The sequence below is a fragment of the Hyperolius riggenbachi genome, chromosome 6 (genome assembly GCF_040937935.1).
Source record: "Hyperolius riggenbachi isolate aHypRig1 chromosome 6, aHypRig1.pri, whole genome shotgun sequence".
In the NCBI taxonomy this organism is placed as follows: domain Eukaryota; kingdom Metazoa; phylum Chordata; class Amphibia; order Anura; family Hyperoliidae; genus Hyperolius; species Hyperolius riggenbachi.
In genome coordinates, this window is record NC_090651.1 from 324,945,584 (window position 1) to 324,962,516 (window position 16,933).

The 16,933-nt window shown below is 42.9% G+C and overlaps 1 protein-coding gene across 1 annotated transcript in view; it reads right to left on the bottom strand.

Moving 5' to 3' along the window:
- Window positions 1-1,355: 1,355 nt before the first annotated feature.
- Window positions 1,356-16,933, bottom strand: part of LOC137522195 (potassium-transporting ATPase alpha chain 2-like) — a 101,485-nt gene continuing 85,907 nt past the window's right edge. Inside the window, exons 19-25 of the mRNA XM_068242226.1 lie at window positions 15,381-15,535; window positions 13,938-14,061; window positions 12,595-12,740; window positions 12,310-12,443; window positions 7,274-7,375; window positions 4,117-4,208; window positions 1,356-1,456 (exon numbers count right to left, since the gene is read on the bottom strand). Of these exons, the coding sequence (XP_068098327.1) occupies window positions 1,428-1,456; window positions 4,117-4,208; window positions 7,274-7,375; window positions 12,310-12,443; window positions 12,595-12,740; window positions 13,938-14,061; window positions 15,381-15,535 (782 nt within the window). The 3' untranslated portion in view covers window positions 1,356-1,427. The remainder of the gene's footprint in view (window positions 1,457-4,116; window positions 4,209-7,273; window positions 7,376-12,309; window positions 12,444-12,594; window positions 12,741-13,937; window positions 14,062-15,380; window positions 15,536-16,933) is intronic.

Consider the following 16,933-nt stretch of genomic DNA (forward strand, 5'->3'; position numbering starts at 1 on the left):
ATACTGGGGCACATTTTCTACCTATTCTGGGTGGGCACAATTTGGGAGGATACACCTTTGAATCTAGTGTTAGTGCTGGAGACAGTTTGCCTATTGCCAATGTTGAGATATTTTTTCTTTGGGGAGCAGACCATTGCACGGTCTATACAGTTCGTTAAACTGGTTTGTGACGGCAAGAGAATAGCCTGTTAATTTGACTGACATTTCTTTAAAAATATTTTTGTGGAGTGCTGCAGTTTTTGACGTGCAGAGGAGAAGTATGCCCTGCTGATGTATGGTATCATCACTGTTGGAAGACTCTTAGTGATTCTGTGGCAGTGTGTACAGTATGAAGGATCCCTTCAAAGATGTAAATTAAAGGGCTTGCATCTTACCCATAAATATTGTCCTCCGAGCTGCATAAAATGAGAGTACGTAAAGCGCAGCCACTTAATGATTTGGGGGCACAGGAGTTGCTGATAGTAAAATTACTGGAAATTGAAATTCTTGATATTATAAAAAAACACAAACCTGGTGCCCATTCTCACTTGAACCCTCCTTCTAGAACCTAAAACTAACCCCTACCAGCGCCTAAATGAACCCCTCCCCCAACCTAATGCCTAAACATAATACCGCCGGCTACTGCGTAAAACAAACCCCCCTCCACTTAATGCTTAAAGTACTCCGTAACTGATTTTTTTTTAACTTACTTTTAATCACGATGTATCTGTGACACGCACCATCTGCACCCTCCAGAGCCCCCTCCGGACCACCGCTTGGCTTTCCCACTCCCCGAAGTAAGTACCCCAAGGGGATTTTTTTTTTTGCTACAGGTACACTTTAAAACTAATTCCCTCTTCTAATGTAAAACTAACCCCCACCACAGCCCTCAGGCACCCACTATTTGTAGCCAATCAGCTACTCTACTACAAACCTTTTAAGTATCTGTTTGGCTGCTTATGTAGCCAATCAATTTCTACTCCTGAGTCCTGTATCAGGCCCCCAACTCACCGCCTGGGCGCCCAATTACTGATACTCATCATTGGTGTCAATTACATGCCTGCTGAGCCATGTGCACAAATCACCTTCTTTGATAAAATAATCCCTCCCCAGTCCCCACTCCCCACTATAGTACGTTTCCACCCACCAGCAATACATTCCTCAGACGTGCCATTTTCTGACATTAGGGTACTATAGTAGCTCTTCAGAGATCAGAAATTTTTTTTTTTTTCTTCCAGACCTTCAATGAGCTATGGTCTACTGCACTGGTTCAAAACAATAGAGGCATAACATAATAGCAGGAGAGTCCAAACTGGCTAATATTTCTCAAAAATTTATTAAAACTTTGCTATTTACAAAAATACAATATGCACAGATTTAGGCAGTTTGGAGGGAACGATAGAAGCACTGGAGCTGAGCTCTTCTTTAAAGTTGTGATTTTTCTTCCTTTAATAGTAAAGCTCTCGATCCACCCAGCCTGCAAAAAAACAGGACACAGATACACAGTCAATGTTAAAGGTAAAGGATACCCAAAGTGACATGTGACATGATGAGACTGACATGTGTATGTACAGTGCCTAGCACACAAATAACTATGCTGTGTTCCTTTTTTTCTTTCTCTGTCTGAAAGAGTTAAATATCAGGTATGTAAGTGGCTGACTCAGTCCTGACTCAGACAGTAAGTGACTACAGTGTGACCCTCACTGATAAGGTGGATTTTTACTGTAATGTAAAATGCAGAAAATCTGCATCTGCCTATTTTCTGCATTTTACATTACAGTAAAAATCCGCCGACTCTAGCGGTTAATAGCAAAGCCCCCGTAAGTCCTAGAAACACCAATTTTCAGGGTTTGTTAAACAGAATCTTGTGAACAAGATGCAATTATTTTTTTTAAAGACCTTATAGTTTTTGAGAAAATCAATGTTAAAGTTGGGCAGAATTTCCGCGATTTCCGGCGGAAATTCCGCATTGGAATGCGGAAATTGGAAGCGGAATCGGTAATTGGCATTTCCGACCATCCCATATTGCTTAAAAGGTAATAAACATGGCAGCCTCCATATACCTCTCTCTTCAGTTCCCCTTTAATCCCAAAAGGCCACTTAGAGGAATCACATGCATTTTCCCCCATAGCATATATTGGAAAATGCATGTGATTCTGCTAAGTGTTACCCTAGCCTAATAAACTTTCTTCCACCTAGATTTCTTCTGTTAGAGGAAACCTTAAGCGAGGCTTCCATATTTATTTCCTTTTAACTACTTTGGCCTCCTGGTCGTACTAGCTACGCCCAGGAGGCCATGTGCGCGTCCGCGCGCTCCCGGCCACGGTTCGTTAGCCTGGCAATCAGTGAATCGGGCTATGGTACCCGATCACTGATTGCTCTCCCCCGCAGAAAAAGCGACAGCTTCTCTCGGAAGCTGCGATTTTTCTGGCTGTAACGTCCCCCATGCGTCGCTCTAAGCGTATGTTACGCTTAGAGTGACGTCATGTAAACAAACTCATGGCCGCCATCTTGTGGCCAAAAAGTAAAACTACAACTAAAAGTGAAACAAATAAAACTCAAGACACATTTACATTATAATACTATGGCTTACATCCCACCCTCCCAAAAATACCCAAATAAAATGTTTAATACAAAAAAAAAAAAAACATTACAATAAAAAAACAACAACATGTAAATATTTACCTAAGGGTCTAAACTTTTTAAATATCAATGTAAAGATGAAATATTTCAAAAATTTTTTAGTTTAAACTTGTAAATAGTGATAGATGCAAAACGGAAAAAATGCACCTTTATTTCCAAATAGAATATTGTCGCCATACATTGTGATAGGGACATAATTTTAACGGTGTAATAACCGGGACATATGGGCAAATACAATACATGAGTTTTAATTACGGAGGCATGTATTATTTTGAAACTATAATCGCTGAAAACTGAGAAATAATGAATTTTTTCTCCCTGTTAAAATGCATTTACAGTAAAGTGACTCTTAGCAAAATGTACCCCCCAAAGAAAGCCTAATTGGTGGCGGAAAAACAAGATATAGATCAGTTCATTGTGATAAGTAGTGATAAAGTTATAGGCTAATGAATGGGAGGTGAAAATTGCTCGGATGCATAAAGTGAAAACGACTGAAGGCTGAAGTGGTTAAGCAAGCCCAGTTGCCTGACTACACTGCTGATTTCTTTGGCTGCAATAGTGTCTGAATCACACATCTGAAACAAGCATGCAGCTCATTCAGTCAGACTTCAGTCAGAGCACCTGATCTGCTGCATGCTTGTTCAGGGTCTATAGCAAAAAATATTAGGGCGAGAGGATCAGCAGGACAGCCAGGCAATCTGCATTGTTTAAAATGAAATAAATATGGCAGCCTCTATACCCCTCTCACTTTAGGTTCACTTTAATGATGCACTTATAATGTAATTGACGAACAACCACATTAAAATGTTTTGAAAAGAAAGAACTAGTGACATCAGACTAAAATTCCCAACGTGGATGCCTTGGTGCACTGAAATGCTAGGGGAATATTCACATTGTACCATGCTTTGCATAGCAGCGGTTCGCATGTCTGCAATTCTGTTCCGCCTTGATAAGTGGAAGGATTTGTAGGAGGTTTAACAACATAGTTACCTCAAACTGCAGTATAGTAAAACAACCACAAGATGTCACTGTGTGTAAAACGTGATGATGAATTGATGATATTATTGGGGTTGTTATTTCCTGCATTCTCTCTATTCTTAGCAAGCTGCATTTCCTGATGGTGGTGTATGATCTATCTCTGCATGCGTTTCTCTAGTAAGGAGTTCTAACTTGTTATACTGGGTGCCGATCTGTGTGTACAGACAGGGGCGTATCTAGAAATCACTGGGCCCCCCTGCAGCTGCATCCCTTGCAGAGCCTAATGTTACGCCCCTGTGTACAGAACACTAAGTTCCATCAGGTTTTTAGTGACAGTGCAAACCCAGCTTTATGATGCCGTCTTTGAACACTGCACAAAACAGCACTGTATGCATGCATAAAACTGTCAGTCAGTTCTGTAGCAACCAAGGATGCAACAATGCCCCAGTAGCACTGCCAGCTGCCATGGAAACCAGCAAGATAAGCAGAATTTCATAGTGACACGGGGATACTTACTTCCAGGATACCTTCTTATGAGCAACTTTCGGATCTCATCGTAAACAAAGATCATCACTGCATATTCAATTCCAACAAACCAGTACTGGACTCTGCATGGGCAAAGGTAAAAAAAAACCAAAAAACAACTACCATTAAAAACCAAACGAAGGAATTGTATGTATCTCACTAATGTACGATGATCATTGCCTCTTTTACATACAAAACATCAATGTAGGAAGCGCTATCTGTCCGTTTCCTTCACTCCTTCCCAAGATGTAAGTTTTGCTTTTTTGCCTCCATGGCACTTAAAAATGGCTATTGTGTAATAAGCTGTGGAACATGGCTTCCATCAGAACCTTCTCACATAGGCTCTACAAAGAGGAGGGCTGCTGCAAATGGAGGACTGGCATGCAAATGGAAGAGTGCATCTGATGGGGGCTGCACCAGGCAGGATTTACCTCTCAGGAGCCTATAGGCACAGATGTTCTGGCACTCTAGACTTCCCTCCCCATGAGCCTACAAACCCCTCACAATCCGTACTGCAGGTGTGCTGGCTGGCCCAGCTGTCACTCCCCCCTTGCTTCCCTTGCCTGCCATAGGTTGTATAGGTGCCCCTTAGCATTAGGTAGCCAGAAGTACCCACAATATGAAGTAGCTAGAGGTGCCCCCAAGCATTAGACAGCTAGAGGAACCTTAGTATTAAGTAGATAGAGAGTCACCCCTGACTGAAGGGAGATCTTGTCAGTGGAATTCTGAGACCCGGAACACAATCAGGAATCTGCATAGGGAAGTAGGAAGGGAGGCACTTGGGGATGGGAGTGAGCCACCTTTCCACCATCAGACCCCTGTAGGCATGAGCCTATAGTGCCCTATGGTAAATCTGGCCCTGGGTGGGGCTCAGTTAGACCCCATTACTGTGCCATGCACCTTTAGGTGATACTTGCCACCAAAGGTGAGTGCAGACGAGGGGTGTTGTCGTACATGGAAGGAGAAGATGCTGCACAGAACATGTAAGAATAGGCTGCAAATGAAATGAAAGGCTGGCTTCTGCATATTGAAGGGGGGGGGGGGGGGGCTAATGGCTATAAATGGACGAGGGGTGTGGAGTGGATACTACATTTGAGGACGCTTTTTGAGGAGGCTTCTATCAGGGCTGGTTCTAGCTACAATGGGGCCCTGGGGCAAAGTAACCTGGGGGCCCCCCTGACAATGGGTTAAAAGAGCCAGGAAGGTGAAACCATAGCAGGCAATGTTTATCTGCAGCTCAGTACCCTGTCCCACATGTAATTGTGCTAGAGGTGGTGATTAAAAAGTGTGCCACCACCCAAGGATCGATAATAAACTTGGCCCTGTATCATGCAATACCCAGATGTGCCCCATACAGTATAGTAGCAGGATGTGCCACTAACGACCCCCCACCACCACCATCACCACCACCAAGCAAAGTTACATGCATATTTCCAATCTCTTCCCAGCAAAATTGCACGCGCATCTTCTGTCCCCCCTCCCCCCTGGCAAAGCTTAAATGTGCATTCCCCAGTCCCCCCACCAAGTTATATGCATAACACCAGTGCACACACACGCGGCAGCTCATGGTACATAACTACAGAAACCTTCAAATCAGACTGCCTGACTCACCGCCAAAGATGCAGTCAGGCACATCCGTCCAGCTACTGCCAATCTGCACCCACATCCAGGGACAGAAAGGCGAGGCGGTCCTCCTCACAGGCAAAGACGTACTGATGTGACGTCCACGTCATGTCGGGGGGAGCGCCGGTGCGGACGGCTGCGTGTGTTGCAGCACGAGAAGGAAACCATGGAAACCAGGATGAGTTACCAGGAAACAGGTAACGTACGGTCCCAGCCACCTACCCCTGCCTGTTTCTGCCTTGTCTGCATCAGCACCGCCACTCCGCACCACCACACCACAGACCACACACACAGAGACATGCTGGCCAGAGCATCTGATGGCTGCGATCATAGTTTAATTGGACTGTCAATGGTAGATGCTTGGCTTTGGGGCCCCCAGGGACTCTGGGGCCTGGGGGCAATTGCCCCCTTTTTTGCCTTACTGGTAGCGCGAGCCCTGGCTTATATACATGTAAAAAGTGGAGCTATTTGCCCATTTCTAAGATGCATACAATTTGCATTAAACTTATATGATATGCTAGAATGTCGTTAACCATAATCACTGATTACATTCACCCTATTCTGATCATATTCTGCCCACTAACATTATGCATACTCCAAGGTTAGTTCATTGAATAACAAGTCATTACCCCCCCCCCCTTTCTCCCCCACCAAGTGAGAACCCCAATCATGCAATGGCAGCTCAGCCCAGTCTTTACTCCAGATGGGGTGGAGAAGCAGTGTTAGTGGGCTGTACCTACAGCAGGGGATCAGGATGAACCCTCTTTGCAGGGTAGATCAGGAAGAGCAATAGGAAGGTGTAGGAAGAGGAGGTGAGCTTTGGGTCCTAGCCTGGGTACAAAGGAATTTTAAGACTTCTCTAATCATATAACACATAAGCTACATTATTAGGGATTTGGCAAAGAGGTCCCACTTCTGGGTAACGAATAGCTGGGTGGCCAGCAGAGTCTTAAAGGAAACCTGAATCGAGTAAATTTTTTTAAAATTAACACATGATATACCTGCAAATGAATATTACATACTTACCTCGCCACCAGGTCTACTCAGAAGCTCACCTTTTTTCTTCTTACAATGATTCCTTCTAGTTCGGACAAGATTTTGTCGGAACTAAAATGAAATATTTCAGTTGCTGTCAGTTATATATCAGTTGCTGTCAGTTATAACTGGAAGGACAACTGATGAGCAAGGTAATGTCTATGTTTTCCTATGGCTCAAATGGGCAATATTATAGTTTAACAGTGTGCTGACCAGGAAGCTGTTAAATGATTATTGCCATTTTCAAAATGGAGGACAGGGAATTCAATTGATCTTAGTGGACAAACAGGACACAGGAGAGGAGAAATCGATTGTATGTGAGGGGTATGACGTGTCCATTTTTTTTTGTGACTTTTATTTTTCATTTCAGGTTTGCTTTAATGCCCACATACAAGTGATCATGAACAGACCTTTGCCATGACAATAAGTGACAGTGGCATTAGCAGAGATTTATGTGTAAAAGCCAGTTTCTGTATGTGCTGGTGCTCACCGGATATTCATGAAGTGCAGGGCGTCGTCCATGCCGGGGATATAACACAGGAAAACTCCAATAGCGATCTGTGACAACACTCCCAGAAATATGACTTTATTTCTAATGAAAGAATAAAAAGGAGGTGTAAAAAAATTGGCAACCTGGCACAAAGAGGAAAAAGGAAGAAAAGAGGAAAAAGAGAAAACATTGATAAGCAAGAATAAGATTTATGTCTAAAGGAATAAGATTTATGTCTAAAGGAATAAGATTTATGTCTAAAGGAATTCTCTGAAATTTCACTGGACTGTGTAATAAAAAGGAAAAACCTTGTAGTGTAGAACCCGAGGCTTAGTGATGAGCACAAATTTCGCATAATCGTAATTTTGCATCATAATTCACATTTACAATGCAAGATTGTAATGCAAAATTTTCAGTAAAATCGTAATTAATTTTGTTTGCAAATTTACTCAGGAACTGTAATTTTGTGTAATTTTTGCGTAAGTTAGTGCTGACTTTAGTGGTTAATAGCAAAGCCCCTATATCATCAATTGCTATGTAAGGTAAGGGGAATAGGGGGAACAAGTCATAAAAATATTTTTTTCAAAAAGACCTTGTAATTTTTTAGAAAATAGTTTTTAAAAATGCAAAGGAAAAATGGTTCTTAACCATTTCAGCCCGTGGGTGTTTTTCACCTTATGGACGAGAGGAATTTTCACCTGTCAGCACTCCTCCCATTCATTCCCCAATAACTTTATCACTACTTATCACAACGAAATTATCTATACCTTGTTTTTTTCCGCCACCAATTAGGCTTTCTTTGGGTGGTACATTATGCTAAGAATTATTTTATTCTAAATGCATTATGATGTTAATAATAAGAAAAAAATGGAAAAATCATTTCTCAGTTTTCAGCCATTATAGTTTTAAAATAGTTCATGCTACCATAATTAAAATCCACACATTTTATTTGGCCATTTGTCCCGGTTATTGCAACGTTAAAATTATATCCCTAGTACAATGTATGGTGACAATATTTTATTTGGAAATAAAGGTGCATTTTTTCAGTTTTACATCAATCACTAATTTTTAGCCCATTATTTCATAATTATATGCCCTCTTGTCATAAATATTTTTTTTTCTTCCCTAAAGTCAGTAGGTGTACTTTACTATTTGGCCACAAGATGTCTCCGCTGAGCAAAAATCCTATTAGCGTACTTTGCACGCTACATAGGATACAATTGCCCATATGCAATTAACTTTTTCTCCTGAGTTTTTCTCCTTGGAGATAATTTCTCATCCTCTGTTTAGAAAATCTTGTCAGCACTTTGCAATAAAAAAAAGTACCAAAAAGTAGGTGAATAAGTACTGGCAAAATTATTTTAAGTATTTTCTTGCTTGCTGGTGATTTTAAAGGCATTTTATTGACAAGTTTGAATGTATCACTTAGGAGAAAACTCAGGAGCAAAAGTTAATTGCATATGGGCCAATGTATCACTACATTGTAACTAAGGAAGTGACGCAGGTTTCCATCGGAAACCTGCAATCACATTGCCAGCGGGGAGATTATGAATAGGATCATCATTTCCATTCATAAATTTAACGATCGGGCGGCTCTATGTAAGAATAAACACTGTTTTTGAACAAAAACAGTGTTTATTCTCGGGAGACATGCTCGGATTGGCACAGGGGACTTTTGTCCCCTGCAGCCAATCCCCCCTGCTAGCAGTGCGATCGCAGGCATCTACCCGTACGATCGCCTGCAAATTCTCCAAACTGCAGGGACGTGACTAGTGCGTCCCTGTGGCTCTAGCAGCTGCCCTGTGAACGTGAAGCTCACGTCCGCACAGCATAAATGGTTAACCTGTTATTTTCCTGAGTTAAAAAAAAAATTCTTTGCATTTTTAAAATCAATTTCCGTGTTCACACCCTCCTTCTTAACATGCGTAGCAATTTTGGTGACTATAGCCTGTATGGAGGCTTTGCTATTAAAGGATACCACAACTGACATGTGGCATAATGAGATAGACATGGGTATGTACAGTGCCTAGCACACAAATAACTATGCTGTGTTCCTTTTTTTCTTTCTCTGCCTGAAAGAGGTAAATATCAGGTATGTAAGTGGCTGACTCAGTCCTGACTCAGACAGGAAGTGACTACAGTGTGACCCTCACTGATAAGAATTTCCCCCTTTTTTATCTCTTTCTTGCTCTCAGAAGCCATTTTCTTCTAGGAAAGTGTTTTATAGTTGGAATTTCTTATCAGTGAAGGTCACACTGTAGTGTACGCGCGGCAACTTCGCGCGAGTTTCTTCTTATCATGCCTAAAGTGACTTTAGGCGTGATAAGGGCCTTTTCACCACGGTGCTAACACTTTGCACCGCTTGGTGAATCGAGCCCCTAGCACGCTGGTGAAAAGCCCTTTATCACGCCTAAACTCAGTTTAGGCATGATAAGTTTAGGTGTGATACGTTTAGGATTGATAAGTTTAAGAACCAACTGGGTTATCACCGCAGTGCACAGCTGATCAAAAGTTTTGTGCTAGCAAAGTCTGGTGCACTTTGCATAGAGTTTAATGGCGCTGCTTTGCGTGCGGGACTTTGGGCCTGATTCACAAAGCGGTGCTAACAGTTAGCACCCTGGTGAAAAGCCCTTTATCATGCCTAAACTCAGTTTAGGCATGATAAGTTTAGGTGTGATAAGTTTAGGTGTGATAAGTTTAGGCATGATAAGTTTAGGTGTGATAAGTTTAGGCATGCTAAGTTTAAGCGCCAACTGCGTTAGCACCGCAGTGCACAGCTGATCAAAAGTTTTACTCTAGCAAAGACTGGTGCACTTCGTATAAAGTTTAATGGCGCTGCTTTGCGTGCGGGACTTTGCAAGCGATCTAAACTTATCTAAACTTAGCATGCCTAAACTTATCACACCTAAACTTATCACACCTAAACTTATCACGCCTAAACTGGCTTTTCACCAGCATGGTGCAATGGTTATCATGCCTAAAGTCTTTTAGGCATGCTAACTGGGTTAGCACCGCTTTGTGAATCGAGCCCCAAGGGTCTGATTCACAAAGCGGTGATAACTCAGTTATCACGCCTAAAAGACTTTAGGGGCTCGATTCACCAAGCGGTGCAAAGTGTTAGCACCGTGGTGAAAAGGCCCTCTTCACGCCTAAAGTCACTTTAGGCATGATAAGAAGGGCTTCGCGCGAAGTTTCCGCGCGTAAAGTTTTGCGCGCGCTCCCGCGTGCGTGCGCGCGAAGCGCCCCGCACTTCGCGCGATGCGCCCCGCACTTCGCGCGATGCGCCCATTAAACCCTATGGGACTTTGCGCGCGCGCCTGTGCGGGTGCGCGCGCAAAACTTTGCGCGCGATAACTTCGCGCGAAGTGCAGGCAAAAACGGTGCTAACTCAGTGGTGAAGAGGTCATCACGCCTAAAGTCCTTTAGGCGTGATAACTGGGTTAGCACCGCTTGGTGAATCGAGCTCTAGGCATGATAACCTTTGCACCACACTGGTGAAAAGCCAGTTTAGGCGTGATAAGTTTAGGTGTGATAAGTTTAGGTGTGATAAGTTTAGGCATGCTAAGTTTAGATAAGTGTAGATAGCGTGCAAAGTCCCGCACGCAAAGCAGCGCCATTAAACTCTATGCGAAGTGCACCAGACTTTGCTAGCGCAAAATTTTTGATCAGCTGTGCACTGCGGTGCTAACGCAGTTAGTGCTTAAACTTATCATGCCTAAACTTATCACACCTAAACTTATCATGCCTAAACTTATCACACCTAAACTTATCACACCTAAACTTATCATGCCTAAACTGAGTTTAGGCGTGATAAGGGGCTTTTCACCAGCGTGCTAACTGTTAGCACCGCTTTGTGAATCAGGCCCCAACTGCGTTAGCACCGCAGTGCACAGCTGATCAAAAGTTTTGCGCTAGCAAAGTCTGGTGCACTTCGCATAGAGTTTAATGGCGCTGCTTTGCGTGCGGGACTTTGCACGCTATCTACACTTATCTAAACTTAGCATGCCTAAACTTATCACACCTAAACTTATCATGCCTAAACTGGCTTTTCACCAGTATGGTGCAAAGGTTATCATGCCTAAAGTCTTTTAGGCGTGATAACTGAGTTATCACCGCTTTGTGAATCAGGCCCTTTGGCCTCGATTCACAAAGCGGTGATAACCCAGTTATCACGCCTAAAAGACTTTAGGCGTGATGACCTTTTCACCACTGAGTTATCACCGATTTTTCCTGCTCTTCGCGCGAAGTTACCGCGCGTAAGCCCGTTCGCGCGTAAGTCCCATAGGGCTTAATGGGAGCTTCGCGCGAAGCGGCGGGTGTTGCGCGCGCACTTACGCGCGTACGCGCGTACGCGCGTACGCGCGGCAACTTCGCGCGAGTTTCTTCTTATCATGCCTAAAGTGACTTTAGGCGTGATAAGGGCCTTTTCACCATGGTGCTAACACTTTGCACCGCTTTGTGAATCGAGCCCTTTGTGCGCGATTTAAACTTATCTAAACTTATCATGCCTAAACTTATCACGCCTAAACTTATCACACCTAAACTTATCACACCTAAACTTATCATGCCTAAACTTATCACACCTAAACTTATCACACCTAAACTTATCATGCCTAAACTGAGTTTAGGCATGATAAAGGGCTTTTCACCAGGGTGCTAACTGTTAGCACCGCTTTGTGAATCAGGCCCCAAGTCCCGCACGCAAAGCAGCGCCATTAAACTCTATGCGAAGTGCACCAGACTTTGCTAGCGCAAAACTTTTGATCAGCTGTGCACTGCGGTGCTAACGCAGTTGGTGCTTAAACTTATCATGCCTAAACTTATCACGCGTAAACTTATCATGCCTAAACTGAGTTTAGGCATGATAAAGGGCTTTTCACCAGCGTGCTAACTGTTAGCACCGCTTTGTGAATCAGTCCCTATGGAAATTCAAGTGCTGTTCCTCAGAGGGTAATTACCAACAGCTGCAGCCTTATGGAAAATGTTTATTACAGTGAACTTTAAAGCAATCATGAAAGACATTTACTTCCTCTTACTTGAAAAATCTGCGTGTGAGGTTGGTGTTCCTTCTTGTCTTTCGGATTAGTGTATTGACCATCTGGCAGACCACAATGCTGATGAAGACCGCAGAGTAGCAGTACCACTCCTGGCACAAACGCTGTCTGTATGTCTGTAAAAAAAAGTAGACAATGTTCATGCTATTGATCTATTTTTCTTTTTACCAGTTCTCTCTTTCTTTCGGCATTCAAATGGAAATGTAGGCCTGTTTTCTTTGCTAAAATGAAAGTACTGCAGTAGGTTGGTCTGATGATGATATTTACCCATTCTTGTCCATAACTGTCTACCAGCTCATTGATGGTCTTGTCCTCCCACCTGGCTCGAATTCCCAGAGTATCGATAGGAAGGAACCCCTGCTGGGCCAGGACGGTGAAATAATTCACAAACCCTGAATAGGATTCCATAGCAGCTGTAGGGAAAGGATAAAACAAATACTGGTAAACTATGAGTTATAAAACATGGTGAAAAAGTGAGAAGTCATTGTAGGAAGGCTATTATATAGCTAAAGCAATAGTTGTTAAGATTTCAGTCCTTGGTGTTTGTATTTGGCCCTGAGCAGAAATGACGAAAGAGGAGTAGAAGAGACCACATTTGATTTTTCTGGTGATGTTCACTGTAGCACTGGTGTGGTGTCATACTTGGGCTATGAAGCACTATTTTGGTAATTCTTAAAGTGAACCAGAGACGAAGCACCCTCATGTATTTTACCATATATATCAGTGGGGACATTAGACAAAACACCTACCCTGCTCTCTGTTTTATCCTTCCCTGCTCACCCTGCTTGTTATCAGCCCTGATAAAATCCCCGACTGAGCATTCAGTCTGGCTTTGCTCAGGAATCATTATAGCAGAGTCATTATAGCAGAGCCAAAAGGGGGCAGGCGTGGGCTTGAAAAGACATCAGAGAAGACAGACTCAGCTATAATGATTCCTGAGCAAAGCCAGACTGAATGCTCAGTCGGGGATTTTATGATAACAAGCAGGCTGAGCAGTAAAGGATGAAACAGAGAGCAGGGTAGGTGTTTTCTCTAATGTTCCCACTGATATATATGGTAAAATACATGAGGGTGCTTTGTGTCTGGTTCACTTAAAGTCATATGTTAAATTTAACTAGCTAAGTACTGTAAGTAACTAATTAGCAGCCTATTTATTTAGATACATTATAGTTATATGTGAGAACTTAGCAACAACAGGCTCTGAAATGTATGAACTGCATTATAAATCAGCTAAGAGAGACAAAAAGGCTGCTAACAGTTAGCAGGGAACAGCTAGCTGTCACATCAGCACAGGAACAGCTGATTTACTGACACTGTAGAAGAGAAAAAATGGTGTTAGGAGCTATTTTGTTAACACAAGCTCTATGGTGAGATTCATGCTGTCTTTATTGAATAACTGATGGTGGGGATAATGGAACAGTATAATATTCGCATAGTGCCCCTTTAAAGCCAATGAATGCGTTAAAATAAAAACGCAATAGAATGAAATGAACTACGGTGTTCTTTCCTGCAATGCTGTTCTTTCCCACAATGCATGATCTATTTTCAAGGTGTGAAAAACGCTTCCAAAACACATACAAAAGCCTAAAGGCATGTTTGCTGGTTCTTACCTATGTGGAAGTAGGAATAGGAGAGCAGATTCATGTTCACCAGACGATCCTTGTAGGGGTTACGTGGCTTTCTTGACATAATGTCACTCTCTGCTTTTTCATAGGCCAAAGCAATGGAGGGCACCTTAGGATAGTTAAGGAAAAGTTGTGGAATTAGAGAAAGACCAAGAAAAGAACAGCAGAGCAAAGACAACAGTCGTATTAAGGAGGGCAATGTGTCATGGTACAATTACACAAACACTGCACCATGACACATTCCCCTCCTTTATGCAGCTATCTCTTAATTATGATAGGCAGAAGCCTATGACAGCCGATCGCATCATTGGCTAGCTGGGGGGGAGTTTCAGCTGACAAAAAAAAAAAAGTAAATTTTATTTACATTTTTTACCAAATAATTATACCAAAAAATAAATAAATAATAAGCACTTGGGGGGGGCGAGTTTGGGGGGAGGGGGGGGGGAGTCTATCAGACGCCACCAACAGAGAGCTCTGTTGGTGGAGAGAAAAGGGGGGGGGGGGGAAGAATCACTTGTGTGCTGTGTTGTGCGGCCCTGCAGCTTGGCCTTAAAGCTGCAGTGGCCAATGTAGTGAAAATTAGCCTGGTTTTTAGGGGGGTTTAACACTGTAGCCTTCAAGAGGTTAAAGTGGTCCTGAACTCTTGCTCAGGACAGAAGGAACACATAGAAAAAAGCACCCTGTATGTATTTAGAGTGTATCGCCTGTCTAATTCCCCCTCATCTGTGACTGATCACAACTGTAATTTGATCTCTCAGCTGTATCAGCTAGCTGCTTCAGGCAGAGCAGCTAATTTGTAACACAGGATGTTAACACTATGTCTGCTTCCATAAAAGCAGGAAGAGGACACACTGCAGATTTATTGCAGGATTTGTATCAGCTGCACCAAAGAAGTGTTTTCTTTAAAAGTTAATATGCTATTGCTTATCTTTTAGAACAGAGAGGAAGTTCTGAGTCCAGGTCCAGTAACCTGTTTGTTCCCATTACTGTCCTTTGTGTATGGCCAGATTATATTTCCCATACTTTGATTTACAAGCTTGGCTGATATGTCAGAACTGTACTTTAACATGGTTGTTCCCATTATTGTCCTTTGTGTATGGCCATATTACCATATTTCCCACACTCTTGATTTACAAGCTTGTCTGTCCTTTGTGTATGGCCATATTACCATATTTCCCACACTCTGCATTTACAAGCTTGTATGTCCTTTGTGTATGGCCAGATTACCACATTTCCCACACTCTGGATTTACAAGCTTGTCTGTCCTTTGTGTATGGCCAGATTACCATATTTCCCACACTCTGCATTTACAAGCTTGTCTGTCCTTTGTGTATGGCCAGATTACCACATTTCCCACACTCTGGATTTACAAGCTTGTCTGTCCTTTGTGTATGGCCAGATTACCATATTTCCCACACTCTGACTTACAATGTCAGTTCCCAGTTCAATGAAGAGGATGGTGATGGCTCCAACGGGCAAAGGGCAGCTGATAATCACATAGACCATGAAAGGGATCATCTCTGGAATGTTCTTAGTGACTGTGTAGGAAATGGACTTCTTCAGGTTGTCAAATATCAAGCGTCCTGCAGAAAAAGACCATTGATGAGCTTGTGGCAGGAAATATTGGGGAGAATTCACACAACTTAGTCCTCCTCACATTGTTATCGCCTTATCTTTAAAATACCTTTACATCAGGGCCATTTGTGTTATATTTAGTGCCCAAGCAAAACAACCTCTGCAAAAATCAGATTACCCCGGTAATTTTAGACCAATCACAAGATTCAGTTTTTCTGATTTCCAATTTTCCGATTTCTGTTTTTTTTTGTCATTTTTTGCATTCTCTGATGTATAAAATGACAACTAAAATACTCCTCGGATATTGGAAAAATGGAACATCGGAAAAACCTAAACCATAAAAACAGAAATTGGAAAAACAGAAAACGCAAAATCAGAAAAATGTAAAACGGCGGAAATCAGAATATCAGAAATCAGAATATCTGCAGAATCGAAAATAGGCATTCCCGACCATCCCTAGTTATTTGGGTTTGCAAAAAGACATACGCCGAGTTCAACCAGGAAATGAGTATTTACTGTATATAGTGCCGACACCTTCCACAGCGCTGTACAGAGAATATAGTCTTGTCACTTAACTGTCCCTCTCAAGGGCTCACAATGTAATCCTTGACATGTGACTTAGGTAGTCTAGGGCCAATTTTCTTTTTAGGGGAAGCCAATTAACTTATCTGTACTTTGGAGATGTGGGAGGAGACCATAGTGTATGGAGGAATCCCACCCAGACACAGGGAGAACATACAAACTCTGTACAGATAGTGCACTGGCTGAGAGTCAAACCGAGACGGCGACCCAGCACTGCAAGGCAAGAGTGCTAGCCGGTACGCCACTATGTCTTAACATGCCTAAATGTTCCCTGCTGTGAAAATTACAACTGCATAGACCAAAGATTACACTGCAAAATGCCAGAACACAACACAGGGACAGTGGAAAGCTATAATATGGTGTGCTTTGCCCTGCAGACTGCCTGGAACAGAATTTCATTAATACAGAGGATGCAGTGTTGCACTTTGGGCTCTAGAGGGTGTCCCAGGACTTTGCCTGGAAAGGAAAGCTCATGCTCAGAAACTTTTTGCCGATTCACTTAAAGCGGAACTGTAGATAGGATTGCAATCCACATACAGAGGCTGGGTCTGCCAATACAGCTCAGCATCTGTTGCTATCCCAATCCCCCCTAAGTTCCCCCTGCGCTCTGCAATCCCCCATAAAACACAGCCGCGCTGTACATCTGTACTGTCACTCTGCGTTCTCCCCCCGCCTCCTGCATAGCTCCGATCCTGCCCGCGTCCCTTCCCTCCAATCAGCGGGGAGGGAAGGGACGCAGGCGGGGACCGGAGCTCTGCAGGAGGCGGGGAAGCAGCAGACTGACAGTACAGAAATAAACACAGCCCGCTGCGACACGCTGTGTG